General features: G+C 41.3%; 1 protein-coding gene across 1 annotated transcript in view; it reads left to right on the top strand.

Moving 5' to 3' along the window:
- Positions 1–19,899, top strand: part of LOC115459646 (U6 snRNA-associated Sm-like protein LSm5) — a 38,897-nt gene extending 18,998 nt beyond the window's left edge. Inside the window, exons 3-4 of the mRNA XM_030189450.1 lie at positions 4,420–4,491; positions 19,676–19,899. Of these exons, the coding sequence (XP_030045310.1) occupies positions 4,420–4,491; positions 19,676–19,727 (124 nt within the window). The 3' untranslated portion in view covers positions 19,728–19,899. The remainder of the gene's footprint in view (positions 1–4,419; positions 4,492–19,675) is intronic.
- The last annotated feature ends 2,021 nt before the right edge of the window (positions 19,900–21,920 follow it).

A 21,920-nucleotide genomic window follows, 5' to 3' on the forward strand; every position in this document is an offset into this window, starting at 1 on the left:
ACTATGAGTATCAGGTTTGTGAATCACTTTTCTGCTCTTCACTCCTGATAGCTTCTAGTTCTGTTCTCTTTGTACGAGTTGACTCTAGCTTGAATCGTTATTGAAGCCACTCCAATGGTGAGCTGGGTCCCAAGCGAATGCCACTTCTTTAAAATTAAGTGTTTGATTCCGTTGATTTTTGTTCTGTGATACCTGGTAATTCATACGACTTCTATATTATAAAATCCATGTCAGGTGTTCTGTTACTTGAAAACTAAGTAAAAAGTTGCAGTTACAAAATACAGCTGCAAGATTAATTTTTAAATTGGGAAAATGTTATGACGCTACTCTGCTTTTGAACAAATTACATTGACTTAAAAGTGGAATCTCATTATATTTTAAGATAACCATAAAAAAATTTATAGACCATACAAACTAAGTCTGGAACCTGTAGGGCAGCTCTTAACATTTCCAGTTAATAATTCTCGTTTGAGAAGTGGTCGGAGGTTAACCTTGGATTTTCCATTGATGAGAAATATTAGTCAAAAATCTATCTGGGAGCAATCTTTTGTTTTTCAGTGTATAAAAATTTGGAATACTATCCCAGTTCAGATTTGTCAAATTACATCATGCCTTCTTTTTCATAAGGTGCTTAAAACTTTTGTATTCAAGTCAACGATTGTAAATTATTGCTATGTAATCTGCCTGATAAGATTGTTGTAAATGCCTTCAAATGTAATCTACTTTGCATCCTTTGGGCTAAAGGCTTAATATAAGTTATACAATACAACAAACACTTGTGACCATTTAACCTTGGGTAGAAAGCTGAAATCCAGATCCTCCAGGGTAGCATTTTCTGAAATGCTACCTGTGCCACGCGCAGGGCCCAAGAGACAGGCAGAGCTCCAGAGTCTCAATGCGTGGATGAGACGATGGTGCAGGGAGGAGGGCTTTAGATTTGTTAGGAACTGGGCAACATTCTGGGGAAGGGGGAGCCTATTCCGAAAGGATGGGCTCCATCTTAACCAGAGTGGGACCAGGCTGCTGGCATCGGCGTTTAAGAAGGAGATAGAGCAGCTTTTAAACTAGAAATGGGGGGAAGGCCGACAGTCGCTCAAAAGAGCATGGTTCGGGATAAGGTATCTGTCAAAGATATCACCATAACAGGGAAGATAGAGTATCCTGATAGTGAGGTTGCAAAAGAGATTGTAGTAGATCGGGTATCTTTAAATAACAATAAAAATCAGACAAAAGATTGCCAATTAATACTGTCAAGTACTAAGCATGATGTACTTAGGAACAACAAACATAGTTTGAAATGTCTATATGCGAATGCCAGGAGCCTAAGAAATAAGATGGGGGAGTTAGAATATATTGCACTAAATGAAAAATTAGATATAATAGGCATCTCTGAGACCTGGTGGAAGGAGGATAACCAGTGGGACACTGTCATACCGGGGTACAAATTATATCGTAGTGATAGGGTGAATCGGATTGGTGGAGGGGTAGCATTGTATATTAACGAGAGCCTTGAATCAAAGAGATTGAAAATTCTGCAGGAAACAAAACACTCCTTGGAATCACTGTGGATTGAAATTCCATGTGCAAAGGGGAAAAGGATAGTGATAGGAGTGTACTACCGTCCGCCTGGCCAGGACGAACAGACGGATGCGGAAATGTTAAAGGAAATCAGGGACGCAAACAAACTGGGCAACACAATAATAATGGGGGATTTCAATTACCCGCATATAGACTGGGTTAATGTAACATCTGTACACGCAAGGGACATAAGATTTCTTGATGAAATCAAGGACAGCTTCATGGAACAGCTAGTTCAGGAGCCGACAAGAGAAGGAAAAATACTAGACTTAGTCCTTAGTGGTGCTCATGATCTAGTGCAGGGGGTAACGATAAGAGGGCCGCTTGATAACAGTGATCATAATATGATCGGTTTTGATATTGGCATTGAAGGAAGTGAAACTAGGAAATCAAGTACGCTAGCGTTTAACTATAGAAAAGGTGATTACGACAAAATGAGAAAAATGGTGAAAAAAAGACTGAAAGGAGCAGCTCGCAGAGTAAAAAACTTGCATCAGGCGTGGATGCTGTTTAAAAACACCATCCTGGAGGTTCAGGACAAATATATCCACGTATTAGAAAAAAGGGAAAAAAGACTAAACGTCAGCCGGCGTGGCTAAACAGTAAGATAAAGGAAATCATTAGAGCCAAAAAACAATCCTTCAGAAAGTGGAGAAGAGAACCAACTGAAAGTAACAGGATAGATCATAAGGAATGCCAAGCCAAATGCAAAGCGGAGATAAGGAGGGCAAAAAAGGACTTTGAGAAGAAATTAGCGTTGGAAGCAAAAATACATAGTAAAAATTTTTTAGATACATTAAAAGCAGGAAACCGGCCAAAGAGTCGGTTGGGCCGCTGGACGAAAATGGTGTTAAAGGGGCGATCAAGGAGGACAAAGCCGTAGCGGAGAAATTAAATGAATTCTTTGCTTCGGTCTTCACCGAGGAGGATTTGGGGGGGACACCGGTGCCGGAAAGAATATTTGAAGCGGGGGAGTCGGAGAAACTAAACAAATTCTCTGTAACCTTGGAGGATGTAATGGGTCAGTTCAGCAAGCTGAAGAGTAGTAAATCACCGGGACCTGATGGTATTCATCCCAGAGTATTAATAGAACTAAAAAATGAACTTGCGGAGCTACTGTTAGAAATATGCAATCTGTCCCTAAAATCGAGTGTAGTACCGGAAGACTGGAGGGTAGCCAATGTTACTCCGATTTTTAAGAAGGGTTCCAGAGGAGATCCGGGAAATTATAGACCGGTGAGTCTGACGTCGGTGCCGGGCAAGATGGTGGAGGCTATTATTAAGAATAAAATTGCAGAGCATATACAAAAACATGGACTGATGAGACAAAGTCAGCACGGATTTAGTGAAGGGAAGTCTTGCCTCACCAATCTAATGCATTTTTTTGAGGGGGTAAGCAAACATGTGGACAATGGGGAGCCGGTTGATATTGTATATCTGGATTTTCAGAAGGCGTTTGACAAAGTGCCGCACGAAAGACTCCTGAAGAAATTGCAGAGTCATGGAATCGGAGGTAGGGTATTATTATGGATTAAGAACTGGTTGAAAGATAGGAAGCAGAGAGTAGGATTGCGTGGCCAGTATTCTCAGGGAGGAGGGTAGTTAGTGGGGTCCCGCAGGGGTCTGTGCTGGGTCCGTTGCTTTTTAATGTATTTATAAATGACCTAGAGATGGGAATAACTAGTGAGGTAATTAAATTCGCCGATGACACAAAATTATTCAGGGTCGTCAAGTCGCAGGAGGAATGTGAACGATTACAGGAGGACCTTGCGAGACTGGGAGAATGGGCGTACAAGTGGCAGATGAAGTTCAATGTTGACAAGTGCAAAGTGATGCATGTGGGTAAGAGGAACCCGAATATAGCTACGTCTGCAAGGTTCCCGTTAGGAGCTTACGGATCAAGAAAGGGATCTGGGTGTCGTCGTCGATGGATACCTGAACCCTTCTGCTCAGTGTGCTGCTGCGGCTAGGAAAGCGAATAGAATGTTGGGTGTTATTAGGAAGGGTATGGAGTCCAGGTGTGCGGATGTTATAATGCCAGTTGTATCGCTCCATGGTGCGACCCGCACCTGGAGTATTGTGTTCAGTACTGGTCTCCGTATCTCAAAAAAGATATAGTAGAATTGGAAAAAGGTACAGCGAAGGGCGACGAAAATGATAGTGGGGATGGGACGACTTTCCTATGAAGAGAGGCTGAGAAGGGCTAGGGCTTTTCAGCTTGGAGAAGAGACGGCTGAGGGGAGATATGATACGAAGTGTATAAAATAATGAGTGGCATGGATCGGGTGGATGTGAAGCGACTGTTTCACGCTATCCAAAAATACTAGGACTAGAGGGCATGAGTTGGTACCCGCTACAGTGTGGTAAATTTAAAACGAATCGGAGAAAATTTTTCTTCACCCAACGTGTAATTTAGACTCGGAATTCGTTGCCGGAGAACGTGGTACGGGCGGTTAGCTTGACGGAGTTTAAAAAGGGTTTAGATAGATTCCTAAAGGACAAGTCCATAGACCGCTATTAAATGGACTTGGAAAATTTCCGCATTTTTAGGTATAACTTGTCTGGAATTGTTTTACGTTTGGGGAGCGTGCCAGGTGCCCTGACCTGGATTGGCCACTGTCGGTGACAGGATGCTGGGCTAGATGGACCTTTGGTCTTTCCCAGTATGGCACTACTTATGTACTTATGTACTTATGAAATTTTTGTACAATTTTACTAATTTTACAGTTGATTATTATCATTAGATATCTGAAAAGCCGCTGCTGTTAACCTTTGTTTACTGTTTGATCACTTCTGCTTCTCGCTCTCTCATACTCACTCTAGTTTTGTTTATTTGATTAGTGAGATCACACCAGAAGGAAGAAGGATCACAAAACTGGATCAGATTTTGCTAAATGGCAATACATTACTATGGTAAGTCATGTTTCTGAATGACACAGTAATAATTCAGACCTTATATTTACAGATCTTTTATCTTGAAGGATACTATTGAAATGGGATATTAGGGAATCAGTAATACATGAACAATTCTACCTCTTACACAATATGTTTGAGGGCACTCTGACAGGCACACCATAAAAAAGTGGAGAAAAAAAGACTTCAGAACAATAGGTTCCACCTCGTTTTTAAAGGACACACCTTAGATATAATGAGGGAACCGTTTACAATCATATGTCTTCACAAAAAAAACTCACATAAACTTTCAAAGGAGCACTGTCATGTGCCACCACAAACCTTGTAGGAGACTCAATTCACTTATCCAAGCTTGGAAAATGTACTTAGCTCAATATGCTGATGTCCTCGCCATTCAATGACAGGGAAGCCCTGTTTCGCTATTTCCTAGCTGCTTCAGGGGAATATTTTCTTTCTTTCTCCTCCAAGCATTTTTAATTTCCGTCCGTCTCCAAGACACCCTGGAACAGAAAATGGCTGACAGCTTCATTTTTCTCTTTGCACGTATATATACTCAGCGTCTGACGCAATGTCTTCATCATCAAATGAGACGATCACAAAAAAAGCCTTCCATTCAATCGCCACATTTAAACCTCCCGGTATAACAGTCTTTAATTCAAATATCCAACGCTGCTCTCTCTGTCAAGAGGGGGAGCTATTTTAGGTCTAGTCCTTAATGGAATGCAGGGCCATAGTATGAGAGGTAATTGTGTTGGGCCTGCTGGGAAACGGTGATCATAAGTGATCAAATTTTGATATCTGCAAAGTGAAGTCACTAAGAAAATCTGCTGTAGCATCCATTTAATTTTCGAAAGGGTAACTACGATAGAATAAGGAAAATATTTAAAGAGAAGCTACAAGGAGTGGCATGGACTTTCATCTCCGATACCAATGTACCCAACACCTTTTCAGTGCTAAAACCTGATTGTGAAAGATATAAAATATCATGAGAATCAAGATAATTTGTAAGCTGCTGTGTAACTAGTGCTTTCAGAACTTTAGCAAAAAGAGGAATTGATACTACTGGCCTATAATTAATTATTAACTGAAAAAGGAGATCCTGGCCTGATTTTTAAGGATAGGCGCAAGATTAATGTGACCCAGATAACCATGGTAATGACCCTGAACCAGACATAAATTCAGCCAATTTGTAAACCAAACTAAAAATGTTAGAGGAAAATCTGAGGAGGTAAGTAGGACAAATATCCAGTCTATAGTGAGAGGCTAACAGCCTGAATGAAGTCCAGTATCTCTCATCAAGAATTCCTACCTTTTATTGGACCTGAGTCAGATATTCTGTTACTACCTCTAACTGTAGCGATGGTAATGCTGAGCGTATCTTTTCAATTTTAGATTTGAAAAATTCTGCCAGTTCCAGAGCTGAAGGCAAACAATAATTCCTTGTTGTGTTATCTTCACTATGTCAGTTGATTCACAACTTTTAAACAGCATTTTTACATCTAAATCTTTAGTTTCAATCAGTTTAGAATAGTATTGCTTTGTGGTCTTTATAAAGTTGACTTGCCTTCTCTAATTTATTTTATCATTGGCTAGATTACTTTTTTGCCACACACTTCAACTTCCTACACTTAAGAATAGTGATAAACCAAGAGGGTAGTCTTATTTCTTTTCTTGACTTTCCTCTTCAAAAGAAAAACACCATCCAAACCTGAGTACAAGACTTACACCAACCTATCCCACTGTAAGAAAGGGTCCCTAATAATGTCATCTAAACAACAATCGATATTTTTCCAAAAATTGGTCCTCCATCGATTTTTTTTTATCTTGAGTAAAGTCTGACTGCTTTTTATATGGTGTTACCCTTATATTCAAATTTCAAATATAGTGTAAACTTTAATTTATAATTATGTGACCAAATAGCAGACTTCCAACTCCAGTCCTCAAATTTCCACCTAGTAAAATATAGGTCTAACTGATGACATTTTTTTATGAGTAATACAGCTTTCCAACTTAACAAACTCTAAAGACTCTAAAAAAACAAAACAAAAAACATATGAGTAGCATGGACTATCCACCTGTTCCAGATGTAAATTAATTTCCCCCACTAATGTACACCATTTAGAATTTAGAGCCTTGTTAGTGATAAACTCAAAATGATTGTTCTGCAGAAGACTAATTACCTGGGGGGGTGATAATACATTTCAGAATATCCTGTAATGAGCAATCTTCTACTGTAAATGAGACTCCTTCACGTTCTAACGATCTAAACGTTGTTTAATGACACTCAGGAAATCCCTGTAAACTACTGCATGGCTGCCACCCCACTCCAGTTTTCCAAGGGAACATGTAACACTTTGTAACCTACTGGACAGATCTCACAAATACTTGGATCATTTTTTGACTGGGACCAAGTTTCAGAGAGAAATACTAATCCTGGATGGTTATTACTTGCCCAGTCCCCCAACAAGCTAGGTTTTATTACACGCCAATCTAACATTAAGATAGATGCAAGGGATAGGGAGATACTCCTCAGATCTGAAGTCCAGAAGTGGAACTCTTGCTAGATTTACAACCCTAGAACTCAATTGTTGGTGTGTTCTTCTACCATATGTAGAGCATTTCTGGTACTTATCTTTCAGTGGGCCATGGGAACAAATAGGAGCAATCTATCAAGCATCCTGATTTGTAATAAACCCTACCAGTACCTCTCTTTAACCAGTAGGATGGAGGAATTGTAGGTGTAGGCCATTCTACTTTAGATCCACTGTGGTTAGTCAAACTATTCCCAATTTAAAACAAATAGCAAATATATACCACAATAATTGAAACATTTCCCCCCTCCAACTGTAAGCTCCAGTAGCATGAAATACAGTTAATTACAATACAAAAACTATAAATTACATAAAATCTCAAAGCCAAAAACCATAAATACGCACCACAAATTGTGCACAAAGGGCATGCCCCTTTGGGCATGACACCTCAGGAATCGACTTTGTTTTTATGTCACCACTGTTAGGCACTGAGCACCTCCCACAATGTTGCCAATGAAAAACCATCTGATGTTATGGAAAAAGTAATAAGTTCTGCTAGCTCAAATAACCAGTAGCAGTGGATAGTGGCTGGGAAAGCTGTTCTTTGTTATAACAAGCTGGATAAATAAAGTTAAGTGGAAGAAGTGCTTGTGACTGTTGGAGATATTGTACCAGTATGAAAGATTAACTCTTTTTTTTTTTCCCCCCATCCTAAGGGCTAAGAAGAGGGACCCCAAACAGCTGTTTTGGGTTCGAGAGTCATTTCCATATCAGAAGATGTGGTGGAGGTCACTCCTGATTCTTTTGTTCCTTCTGAGTACCAAAGAGCAGTTTTTTTGTTCGGACCCTAGTTAGAATCTTCACAACTTGGCAATGCTTAAATTGACCATAAAGAGCTATGTCCTGTGGTTAAAACCTTGACAAGTAGAGTCCATCACAGAAATCAAAAGGGTTTCATTATTGTGTTTAAATCTTGGAATTGGTCCAGAAACCTTTTGTCAATAAACATTTGTAATTGATCTACTGTGAGCTTTTCTAAAACTTTTGCGAAAACTTAACAATTGGCCTAAAACACCCACCACCACTGGATCAGGGTTTTGAATTTTTTAGTAAAGGTCCAACCACTGCGTGCTTTAATGAACATGGAACAATACCTTCCTTAAGAGATTTATTTACCGTAGTAATAGAGGGAACTATATTATCACCGAGAGACTTCATAATAACAGTAGAGCAAATTGAACAGTAGACACAACTCGTAGAATTATTCAGAGAATGAATGGCATTGGAAACCTAAGCAAAATTCTTCCATTGATTAGTGTTGTTGGTCAATTGTTGGTAAAGCAATAGTATCTAATGTAGCAACAATCTCAGTGACATTCTGTTGAAATCTGTCTGCAAGCCGTTGAAGTAGGCCATTTTTCAAGAGTGGATTGATGAGATGTCATTTTTGAAACTAGTAAACAATTATTTAGATCTAAAGGAAACGGATTCAGTTTTTGTATCAAAAAATCCCTTTATTTTGCTAAACATGGCTTTTTGGCACTCTCTTTCAGTGTTAAAGATCTTTGCACGATTTCTTAAGATTTGTTGTACTAAGATATTTGAATATGTAATTGTGAGGTAGACCAGGGAACTTAATAATTACAGGGTGTCATGGGGAAAAAAATAGGACCCCATACATCGGAGCTTTAAAAATTCCAGGCGCGTATATAAATTTGTTCCTGACACCTTTTTTTGCCAGTTTAAAAGCATTTTTGGCTCATACTGCCACTGCCAAAGTAGGAAATTCCTCTTCTCTCTGCATCTGCCTGAGCCGTGCAAGGGAGAAACTCTCACACTGGTTTCAAATCTCACAAGACCAGCATGAGAGCATGCTGTAGGTGACTCAGGCTTGCACAGGAGAGGAAGTCTTGTTACCAGTAGCAGCCATGGACAGCAGGGTAACGGGTAGCTCTGAGGGCTTGTGGGAAAGGAGGAGATGGGCACTAATGGGGTGGCAGCTGACTGCCTTTTTGGGGTACAGGCAGGGGGGAGGGGAGAGCGGCTCCCTAGCTTGGTGTGGTACAAACTGAGGGGGTGGGTGGCTGCCTGCCTGGTTTGCTAGTGTTCAGATGAGGGGAGGCAGCTGATTGTCTTCTTGGTTGTTGACGACTAGATAGGGTGAGGAATATGGCTAGAGGTGGTTGATAAAAGGGAGGAGGAAGACAAGTGAGGGTGGAATGAGCCAAAAAAGAGACTAGATGACCACAGGCATGGAGAGTGATGATAGGACCAGGATAGAGAAAGAGAAAGTCTGGGTGACAATTGTTGGGGGGGAGGGGGGGGAGTGATGTGAAGAGAAGAGATAGTGAGTTGGACTGAGTGATGACTGGGTGGAGAGGGAGGTTGCTTACGTTTTCCCTTGTATAAGGAAGATGACAAACAGCCTTAGTAAATCAGACCCTGAAGGCGCTCCTTATTTCAGTGGAAAAAAATGGCGAGTCTTAGCCGCTGGCTCCTAAATCCCAATAAAATTTGTCAAGGCCTGCCTAACATTGTTTCAATATACTTTGCAATTAGTATTTAGTATGACCTTTGAAACTACATTAGTATGTTTGGTTTTTTTTCTTAGTTAAGTATTTGACACCACTGAGCTGTTGGCTTCATTGAATTCTGGGGTAGTGCTCAGATTGTCCCGAATTTCAGAGAGAAGTTTCTGCTGCAATAGGATGTTTTGGAGTTAATTGGAAATGTTGAGTCCCATTTTTTCTTGACACCTTGTATAACAGTAAAGGGACCAACCTGATCAAGAGTAGAAGACGAAGTAGAATCCCATATGAATGACGGTGTCAGGGAGTGTGTTTAAATTATGTTAAGAATATTCTTTTACATCATTTTTCACAAAACATTTTTTGTATTTTCCGTGTCCACAAACATGTCTAGCATGTCACAATAGAAGAATGGTTGCTAAGAACCACTGTTCTAGAACATACTTTCACATATAGTAGGTTTGCTTCTGGATTATTGTGTTGAGTATCTTCATTATATCTCTATTTGCCTATCCTCTGTGGTATATAAAATTTGATTTGGTAGGGCTTTAATGACTACACTTTTCTGAACTGCTTGCATTCTGTCTATTCTGGAGGTGAGGCCTCTAGAATTTGACACAGTACTCCAGGTAATGTGGACGTGTACACCACCTTTTGCATTCTCTAATGTTTTTCAAACTCTGGCCACCACCACCATCTTATTACATACTCTCTTTACCATAAAATGATCAGATATTGTCACCCAGACCTTTTTCGTGGACATGAGTATCTCACCTCTTGTCTTCACCCATATACTCTTTTGGATTTCTGCACCCACTGTTTGACCAGGCATGGTCACCTCAGCTCAGTCCTGATTTTGCATTCAACTTAAAATGTCCATCTTCTCAAATCGGCACCAATTTATTCAGTTTGAAAAACTGCAGATAAATCTGTGATTGCGTTCAAAAAAATCTATAGCATATGTATACACAAGCCAAAGAGCTGGGTTTTTTTTTTTCTGATGCATTGTTTATTATCCTGTGTGGGATGTCTGAACAATTGTTTTCATGGTTTTTATTTTCCCATATGCACGGGGGCATTCTGTAGCTTAAATTATAGCTTGTGTGCTATAATTTGTAAAGTGTATTAACTTGTGTTCTTGACTGCTGATCTACAATCTGTGATTCTTTTGACTGCCTACTGCTCTGTGTCCTCTTACACTTCATTTGTGACTTGTTATGGGATGGTGGCCTGTAATAGTAACACATTTCAATGACATCTTCAACGTGATGACATTAAGGTACCACACACACTTCTTTCTAGATGACGTGAAATAAATTCTCCACAAACATATGATTTCTTCTACCAAAAAAAGAAATCATTGGGGGGGAGGGGGATAAAGTGGTGGTTAGCTGAGATCTAGCATTGCCTACACAGTGAGCTGTGAGTCATTTTGAGAATGCTTTTGTTTTTTCCAAATTTTGAAGAGCATGAAAGGGTTATGTAAAGGGTAATAAGACTTGATATGCTGCCTTTATGTGGTTCAACCAAAGCAATTTACATATATATTATACGCAGGTTTTGTTTCTGCTCTAGGTAACAACTCGAGACCTTTTATTAGAGGTTTTTTTTTTCGGGATTTCCAAAAAGGAGTTTGGCTGTTTTTTTGCAAGCCCGTGAGAATTTGTGCATCATGAATGTCAGTATTGCTGTGTTAACAAAGCCACTTGGCATACAAATATCTGCATTAAGGGTTTTATTATTTTGGCAGTAGTGGCATACTTAGGCAAGATGGTTTTGTATAGTTTTAGCAAATGTCTGATGAAATGTTCCCACCACTTGTGCTGTCGTGAGATTTTTCCATTCCATTTCCTATTATATTTGAAGGTATTGTCATAGATAGTGATGCATCTCGGCAGTGGAGAAAGTGAGTTATCCCTCACTTGAAGTTGGAAGACCAATATCAGGAAAACTGCCCTGTGCTTGTTTTCTAGCTCTTGAGGGCTACACCAGGGCTAATGTAATAATTTAATAAGGACATTTATATTCTGCTTACCTAAAAAATGGTTCAAGGTGGATTACAATTCAATTTTAAATTATAGCAATAATTCCAGTATTCAAATTTTCAAAGTCCAATAAATCAATTCCTTTTAAAATTTACCTACATGGATGTATGTGTATATCTAGCTATATAGATGATCTAGTTCTATATCAAAATTAAAGCATATAAAAATTTCAAACGAAGGTAAAAATCTATTAACACATTTACTCAAATGCTCTAGAGCAAGCCAATACAGAAAATATTCAATTGCACAACTTTGAAGTCCCTGTGGAGCTCATTTTTGGAAGAGAAACATCCAAAAAGTGTCAAAAAGCAGCATTTGGACATATTGCTTCTCAAAATGTCCAAATTGGTATTTTCAAAACTATTTTGCATACATTGATCTATGCAATTCGTCTGCAGTGTGTCCAGATCACAAGGGAGTGTTTCAGGGGCAGGCTTAGGGCATTCCTAACACTTGGACATTTCATAGCCATAATGGAACAAAATGAAAACGTCTAGGGCTAAAACTGCCAATGTTTTGATCTAAACTTCTTTTTAAAAAGGTGCCCTAAAAACAGATGACCACTGAAGGGAATAAGGGATGAACCCCCCCTTTACTTCTTCCACTGGTCACAGATCCCCTCCTACCCCCCAAAGATGTGAATAAAAAATACCATCCTCTGACAGCTTCAGATGTGTTATAGCCAGTTCTATTAGAGCAGCAAGCAGGTCTCTGGAGTAGTGTAGTGGTCGGTGCAGTGCAATGTAGAAAAAGGGACCCAGGCCCATTTCTCACTCTACCTGTCATTTGTGGTGGAACGTGTGACCCCCCCCTCCAAAACTAACCAAATACCTACTGTACCCACATATAGGTGACCCCTTCACCATAAGGGCTATTGTAGTGGTGTACAGTTGGGGGTAGTGGGCTTTGGAGGGCTCGGCTGACAAGGGGGTAATGGTGAGATGTGTACTTGGGAGTTTTTATATGACGTTCATAGCAATGTCCCCTAATTGCTCTCCTGGGATGTCTACTAAGATTGCTGGCTCCTCCTACATTTCAATGGCTTGATTTTGTGTGTGTTGCACTTGGACTTTTTTTTTTTTTTTTTTTTGGAAAATGGGCCAAAAAGATAAACGCACAGAGCACAAAAACATCTAGCATGTGGTCATTATAATTTTTTTTTTAATGTTTTGCTGTTTGAAAATGGCTGTTTCTTATTTGGATTTATGATGTTTAGCGCAAAACAGCCAAAGTCTGACTTGGACATAATATCAAAAATGCCCTTCTATACACTTTATATGTAAATGTATGCAAAAGACTTTCATATGAAATTACTTTCAGTGCAGGAAAGACCGCTAAAACTAGTTTTTACTTTTGGGATTTTTTTTTAAAACTTCTATTTTAGCACTGACACTTAAGGATTGGAGTAAAATGTTAAGTGTGAGTTGTTTTTGTCTTCATTTTCATTTATTTCCCATAGAAATTTCAGCTTCGGCACTAACAGACCTGGAATCCAAAAGGTGGTGACACCTTCACCCCCCCCCCCCCCCCCCCACCTGATGCCGAAGACCAGAACCCAGCCCCTACTAATACCCCCTTCCCTTTATATTCCCTTCATTATGTCTCCTGCATCCTATGCTCATCCACTCAGTAATCCTTTTTTACTGTGCCTCCTCGTTTTCTAAGCCCACCACCTCACCCACAATGCAGTCACCGTATAGGACCTCTGTGAGAGACCCTTGTATACTAACCTGCCTGCAGTGTAGCTGCTTCTCTTAGTCACTGAACTGAGGTGATCTGGTTCCATTTTTAAAAATGATCGGGGGAACAGGATCCAGTTTGTAAGACATGTTACTATATGGGGTCTTTAAGAACAGTGGTTTTCAAACCTGTCCTAGGGATCACCAGCCAGTTGGGTTTTCGGGATGATATTAATGAACATGCATGAGATGAATTTGCCAGTTTGTCATGTATATTCATTAGGGTTATCCAGAAAACCCAACTAGCTGGTGGTCCCCCAGGACAGGTTTGAGAACCACTTAGCTCGGGAAGAGAATATTAGATGGTGAATGTAAGAGAGTGGGGATCCCATTTCACAAGATACTGGATTAGAGTCTCTCTTTTTGTATTCGGTGGTTAGAGGTATGTGTTAAACTAGACTTTTACTTCTAACTATTGATGTAAACATTACTTCCATTTTAGCACACTTTTTTTTTTAATTTATAGAAGTCTTTATTAAATGTCATTTAGACAAAGCAAAACCAAGAACAGTGCATAACATTTCACACCATAACAAATCTGCAGTAAATGTAACAAAATACCAGATAGTAACAAGAAAAACAGCACTATTCCATCATCCAATTATACTTCAGAATTTAACAGTTTTTTGAAAAGTTATTTAACCCCTTTCTTGTACCTTATGGAATCCTTAATCCCCCCCTCTCCCCTCCCTCCCACTCCCTCCCTCCCCCCCCCTCCCCCCCTCCCCCCCTTGCATTTCAATAAGTAATTATCCAGAACAAGCATTCAAGAAAGATCTCCATACTTTTTCCCACTTGGGCAGGGTTTCTTTTTAACTGCTGTCAATCGCTCCATCTCACATATATAATGCACCTTTGTAATCCAACCCACCAATGAGGGTACTAGTGGAGATTTCCAACTTCTGGCCAGGTTTATACGAGCTGCCTGTAAGGCCCCTCTCACCATATACCATTGGCTACTCGTTAAACCTGTGGGTCTCTGGCCCAGTAAGAAGATTAAAGGATGCCACTGCACAGATCTGCCCACCCAGACCTGAAGGCGAAACCGAACTCCCCTCCAGTATGCTACAGCTTTAGGACAAGACCACCAAATGTGACCCATTGTCCCCTCTCCTCCACAATTTCTCCAACAACTCGCTGTTACATTAGGGAACATTTGGTGCAATCGTTGCGGAGTAAGATACCACTATAAAATACCTTAAGCGAATTTTCCTTAACAGCCACTGCTATAGTGGATTTCAAGATACCCTTCTCCAATTGCAACCATTCCGTGTCAGGTAAAGTGAAGTTCAGCTCCTGCTCCCATCTTCTACGATGCAAATGGGCAGGTTTTAATTGTTTCCCCAAATAGCCATAAAGATAAGTTATCAATCCACGTGTACTGCGAGAGTTCCACACACACTTCTTCTAAGGGATGGACCTCTCTCCTTCGGCACTCCACATATGCGGGTTTCTTTTCAGAAAGTGTATTAATTGCCCATAGGCATAATGTTCACAAGTGTGAAGCCTATAGTCCGCCACCAATGTCTCAAAGGGCACCACCTTTTCACCTACATATAGTTGACCGAACATTTCCACACCCGAGGTAGCCCATTTACGAAAAACCGTATTCCCCATTCCCGGGCCAAACATAGATTGTCAACAATCGGGGCCAACCCCGACACAAGCGGTCGGCGCTCTTGGAACATTCGGTCCCAATAATAGAATGTAGCCTGTATCATCGGCGGAAATCGTTCAACCTGTCCCCTATATTTAGCCGGTAGCCACATCAGGTGCCCCAGTCTACGAGAACCAATCAAGTCTTGTTCAAGATGGACCCATAATTTATGATCTGCCCTTCGGGAACCATTCCACAGCCGATCTAGCCTGCGCTGCACAATAATACCAGTACAGGTTAGGCACTCCAAGACCTCCCTCTCGCTTACTTTTATACAAGAATGCTCTTGGCAAGCGTGGTCGTTTCTGGTGCCAAACAAAACGAATCAGGCCATCCTGAAGCTTAGATATAAATGCCATGGGGACCCCGCAGCGGCAGCACCTGGAACAAGTATAGCAGACGAGGTAGTATATTCATTTTAAGTGCAGCTATGCGTCCCAACCAGGACAATTCCAACGAGTCCCATCTGTCTAATCCCTCAGGACCTCTTCTGAAGAGCTGGATAGTTAACCGCAAACAGGTCCGCTAGGTTCCCAGGGATCTGTACCCCCAAGTATCTAATGTCTCGGTCAGTCCACTTAAATGCAAAGGAGGCCCTCAACGCCTCCATACGCTCCTGCGTTATCCCCACTGCTAATCCCACAGACTTCCCCGCATTGAGTTTATAGCCAGATATCCTAGAGTAGGTTCCTATCTCTTTCATTAAGTTTGGAAGGGAAACCACTGGATTAGTTAAGGACAGGAGCACATCATCCGCAAATAGAGCGATCTTATATCCTTATCCCTCACTCGCACTCCAGTTATATCCACATTCTCCCGAATGGCAGCCGCCAGGGGCTCCATCGCCAAAGCGAACAGCAGAGGCGACAGAGGACATCACCTGACGAGTGCCACGGCCCCAGTTCAAACATTTGCGAGTTACCACCATTCACTCTTACATAGGCCCGAGGCGAGGTGTATAGTGCCTGAATCCATGTTCTAAAACAAGGACCAATTCCTACTCTATTCAAAACCTTATCCAGATATCCCCAGTGGACTCGATCGAAGGCCTTCTCCGCATCCAATCCCAGTAACACCACTGGCAAGGCCCTCGACCCGAGCCACAAAGAGCAAATCCAGTGTTCTACGGATGTTGTCCAGAGCCTGTCTGTTTGCTACAAAACCAACTTGGTCGGGGTGCACCAGGCTAGGCAGCATATCACCCAATCGATTTGCCAGGGTCTTGGCCAATATTTTTACGTCGGTATTGAGAATCGAGATGGGGCGGTAAGAGGCGCATTCCGTATTATCTTTCTCTGGCTTTGGTATCACCGCCACCCATGCTTCCATCATCGATGGCGGGAAAGGCGCACCCTCACGTACCGAGTTAACAACCAACGTCAAATAGGGTGCCAATTCTCCCCCAAAAAGCTTAAAAAACTCATTAGTAAATCCATCTAATCCCGGTACTTTCCCCGTTGGGAGTGCTTTAATAACTCGAATTACTTCCTTCACTGTCACCGGGGCTTCCCAACACTTTTTTCTGAGAGTCAGTTAGCGCCGACATACCCAGGTCTGCCAAATATTGGTCAATGGCTTCAGTCTGTACAGCAGCATCCTCCTTATAAAGGTTCTCATAGAAGTGGCAAACCGCTCTCTAATCTTATCTGATGTATGCAGCATGGAGCCCCTAGCATCTTTCATTCTCAGGATGTGTCTATCTGCCCTCATTTTCCTTAATTTAGTGGCCAGCAACCTGCCTGATTATTGGTAAATTCATAATGAGCTTGTCGCAGGCGTGCATTTACAAACTGCAAACTCTCATCATGTAAGCTGCGAGCTCCAATCTTATTGCTTGCAGTTTGCGGAAGTCAGCCACTGAGCCATAGGCCCTATACCTGTCTTCCAGGGCGCCTAATCGCTCCATGCACTGAGCTAATCGTACTTTATGAGTTCTAGATCTTTGGCTTGCACATTTTATGAAATAACCTCTAGATACAGCCTTAAATGCATCCCACACTATACCCAGTGTTGGCCCTGAATCCAGGTTGATATCAAAGTACTCCTTCAACACAGAACGAAAATTAGTTACAATTTCTGGGTCCTGTAGTAAACAGTTGTTAAAAGTCCACCTTCTATCACGCATCTCTTCCTTCAAGGAGGAGATTATTGTCCACACAGGGGCGTGGGTCTGAAATTGTCGTATGTCCTATGTATGATCCCCCCCCCTCTTCTGAGAACCCCTTATCCAAAAAAATATAATCCAGTCGGGAGTGAGAGAAGTGAACATGTGAATGAAATGTATAGTCTCTTCCCCCCGAGTGGTCAAGTCTCCATACATCATAAAGTCCCATAGTCGTACAAAATTCCCCAGGGCTTTGGATATTCTATAGTCATTAGGGAGGGTGCAGTGGTCTTATCCAACCTAGGCTGCATAGTAGCATTGAAGTCCCCCGCCATTATCACCTTACCCCGAGCAAAGTTCTGCAACTCCTTCTGAAGGTGTAGGAAAAATCTCTCCTGTCGGTTCATTGGGAGCATAGACACTCGCCAGCGTATATTCCTTAGTATCCAGCTTAACATGCAAGAATAAAAAACGACCCTCTGCATCCCTCTTGGAGTGCAGAAGTTGCATCTGTACATTTTTGTGGAACATAATAGCCACTCCCCTTTCTTGACACCTTTTCACATCAGAAGCATAAAGATTTTTGGATACTGCATAGAGGTCAGCAAATGTTCATGCTTTTTATGTAAATGAGTTTCTTGTAAGAATACCACTTGAGGACCCATTAACTGCAATTCCTTAAATAAGGAATGTCTTTTAAATGGGGTATTTAAACCTTTGATATTATATGTGAGGATTTTTAAAGTCAACCATCTACCTCATTCTTTGTGGAACACTCTCTGGACAAATAAAATTTTTGCTGCTCCCCTATTTCCCTTGACTCCCTCCTATCCCCTCGAACTATCTGTCCTTTACTTACCCACTCCCTCCCTCCCAAAATTCCCCTCCTCCCTGACAACCCCCCACCAAACAGCGCATTAAGCCACTGAATGGGATAGCAGAGGAACAATGACCCCGGAAACCAAATGCATATCCCCCCAAACCCTCCACCCCCCCTCCCCCCCCCCCACCTTTAATTTTAATCTTTACATTATCCTTCTGCTTTCACACCTCACAAAACATTTAATTTGAGCAAGGCAAGCACCCTTTGCATATTAACAGCAATCCAACTTTTATCCAACCATATCAAACTACCAGTCTCAAGTTCGACTGCTCGCTGCATTCTCCACTCTCTGCCACTTTTGGAATTTTTTCTTGGTAGAGGGTGCCATCGCAACCGGCAAGGTTTCTTTAAGAGCTAGGCCAGCCTCGTGCAGATATTTCCACGCAGCTTCCACCGAACGGCAGCGGAGTTGTTCCCCTTTAAGGGTAAAACAGATTGCAAAGGGAAAAGTCCATCAGTATGCAATTTTCTCTTTCACCAAAATCTCAATTACTGGCTTCATTGCTCGCCTCTGAGTTAAAGTAAACAAAGAGAGGTCTTGGAAGATATAAATTCGGGAGTCCTTATATTGTAAAACCGGGTTTTGACGAGCTCTCTGCCATAGCTGATCTTTAACCGCATAGGTGGAAAACGTACTACAATATCTCTTGGTTTAATATCTCTGGGTTTACCCAAAGCTCTATGTGCACGTTCTATCCCAGTATTTCAGCATCAAAGGTCTCGCCCATGAGTTGCTCACACAAGGTCCGCACTATAGCTGGAACGTTCTCTTTGTCGCCATTTTCCGGCACTCCTCGAAATCGAAGATTCTGGCGACGTCCGTGATTTTCAATATCGTCGAGTTTGTATTTCAAATCTTCAGCTTGTGCAGCTAAGTTAGCCACATTCACTTCCATGACCTCGTGCTTTTCCGCTTGTTCGTCGACTCGCTCTTCAAGCGTTTCAACTCTGCCTCCGAGTTCTCTCAGATCAACGCTGAGCGCGTCCACGTGCTCCAGGATCTCGTCCTTAGAGGCGCGAATCTCCGCTCTTATTGCCTCCCAAACACTTTGTTAAGTCCTGCGTGCTCTTAGGTTTAGCTGCACGCTCACCTCGTCCTATTTGTGAGGAGCCCGAATCTGACCCCGAAGACTCCCGTGCGGCAGGGGAAGCATGGCGCGAAGAGCCCCGCGCTGACTTTCGGACTGCCGTCCGTTCGCTGTCTCGCGGGACCGCTGATGTTTTCTTGCTCATTTTGCACCTCAAGGTGTAGATAAATCTCCGGGAGTCTACAGATGTAGTTTTGAAGGAAAATATAACGCTTTTGCTGTAGAAAGGCGGGAAGGTTCGGGAGCCAGTAGCTCTAAGCGGCCATTCAGCTCCGTGATGTCACTTCCTCTCCTCCATTTTAGCACACTTTTGAACTTGAACTTGTTTAGTACACAGTTTAACTTTGGCGGTAAAGTAAAAATCTACTGTTGTAAGAAAATAAAATCTGCATTATAAATCTAGTACTTTCTGTGTCTACTAGTCTCATTACATTGATCCCAGTGTTTTCTTAGTATCTGGAAAAGTCATTGCTGGAAATATTTTGCATATGACTGGTTATCCCAAACCCATGAGCTCTGCTGCCGCCCAACCATATAGACCAGTATATTTCATAAAATTGTGTGAAACTGCTGATTCCTCAACTATTTTTTTTTAATTTTGTTTTTCAGTTGGTTCCTGGTGGAGAAGGACCTGAAGTGTAAATCGATTCCTTTCATCTAGCAAGATTTTTTTTTTTTTTTAACCATTGAAGAGTGGTTTTATTTTTGCAAAAACTGTCCATAAAGTTTCCTACAGAAGGGAAAAATATGCTGAAAATGCAGACTTGAAAATTAAAATCATGATTGTTTGAAAAGAAAGACTTTGTATTTTCCACAGAAAAAAAAATACATACTTTTTTTTTTGTTATACATAAATCTTGTCTTCAACATGTGTATTATAGGGGGTCATTTTACTAAGCTACGATAAAAAGTGGCCTTAGCATGCCCTTGCGTGATTTTTCCCATACACTATTTATACACAGCCAGGAAAATGGCTGATTATGTATCAGTGGCCATGTGCTAATGTTGCCATTAGCATTCAGCCATTAAAAAAAAAAAAAATTAGCATGTGAACACTTAAGGACACTACTTATTTTGTAGGTGGTAAGGGCTGATGTACTAATCCTGCATTAACCAGTTAGTGTCCGGTTATGTAGCTAGTGAAGGAATGCCCACTCTTCACCCCCAGATATGCCCCCTCCAACAAGGATTATTTTTTAGCTTGCACCAATTTGGAACTTACCACAGGAAGCCTGAGTGTGTCTCATAGCCATTTTAAATTGTGGTATGTGCCTGATAGCACTTACTGCAGTCTAGTAAAGGGCCCCTTAGTTGGGTTCTGGTGTATGTTTCTCCAGTGTTCTCTATACTATGGAAGCCAGAACAGTAATATAGATAATAGATATATAATACACAGAAACACAAAGATTCTGTATTGGAAATCCAAGCAGAGGTGGGATATATGCATATTCAAAAGCGTGGATTAATGAGACAAAGTCAACATGGATTTAGTGAAGAGGAATCTTGCCTCACCAATCTACTACATTTCTTTGAAGGGGTGAACAAACGTGGATGAAGGGGAGCCGGTTGATATTGTGTATCTGGATTTTCAGAAGGCGTTTGACAAAGTACCTCATGAAGACTCCAGAGGAAATTGGAGAGTCATGGGATAGGAGGTATTTTCTATTGTAGATTAAAAACTGGTTAAAAGATAGAAAACAGAGAGTAGGGTTAAATGGTCAGTATTCTCAATGGAGAAGGGTAGTTAGTGGGGTTCCCCAGGGGTCTGTGCTGCGACCGCTGCTTTTTAACATATTTATAAATGACCTAGAGATGGGAGTATTTAGTGAGGTAATTAAATTTGCTGATGACACAAAGTTATTGAGAGTAGTTAAATCGCGGGAGGATTGTGAAAAATTACAGGAGGACCTTACGAGATGGGGAGACTGGGCGTCTAAATGACAGATGACGTTTAATGTGAGCAAGTAGAAAGTGATGCATGTGGGAAAGAGGAACCCAAACTATAGTTACGTCATGCAAGGTTCCACATTAGGAGTCACAGACCAAGAAAGGGATCTAGGTGTCGTCGTTGATACGTTGAAACCTTCTGCTTAGTGTGCTGCTGCGGCTAAGAAAGCAAATAGAATGTTAGGTATTATTAGGAACGGGATGGAAAACACTAAGGATGTTATAATGCCTTTGTATCGCTCCTTGGTGCGACCGCACCTCGAATATGTGTTCAATTCTGGTCGTCACATCTCAAAAAAGATATAGTGGAATTAGAAATGGTGCAGAGAAGGGTGACGAAAATGATAAAGGGGATGGGACGACTTTCCTATGAGGAAAGGCTAAAGCGATTAAGGCTCTTCAGCTTGGAAAAAAAGGAGGCTGAGGGGAGATATAATAGAGGTCTATAAAATAATGAGTGGAGTTGACGGGTAAAAGTGAAGCGTCTGTTTACACTTTCCAAAAATACTAGGACAAGGGGGCATACGATGAAGCTACAATGTAGTAAAGTTAAAAAGAATCGGAGAAGGAAAATGTTTCTTCACTCCACGTGTAATTAAACTCTGGAATTCGTTGCCAGAGAATGTGGTAAAGGCGGTTAGCTTAGCGGAGTTTAAAAAAGGTTGGACGGCTTCCTAAAGGAAAAGTCCATAGACAATTATTAAATGGACTTGGGGAAAATCCACTATTTCTGGGATAAGCAGTATATAATGTTTTGTACTTTTTTGGGATTTTGCCAGGTATTTGTGACCTGATTGGCCACTGTTGGAAACAGGATGCTGGGCTTGATGGACCTTTGGTCTATCCCAGTATGGCCATACTTGAGTAGGTGACACATGTAGCCCTATAAACCTAGCAAACGTTAAAA

The sequence above is a fragment of the Microcaecilia unicolor genome, unplaced genomic scaffold (assembly GCF_901765095.1).
Source record: "Microcaecilia unicolor unplaced genomic scaffold, aMicUni1.1, whole genome shotgun sequence".
NCBI lineage: Eukaryota > Metazoa > Chordata > Amphibia > Gymnophiona > Siphonopidae > Microcaecilia > Microcaecilia unicolor.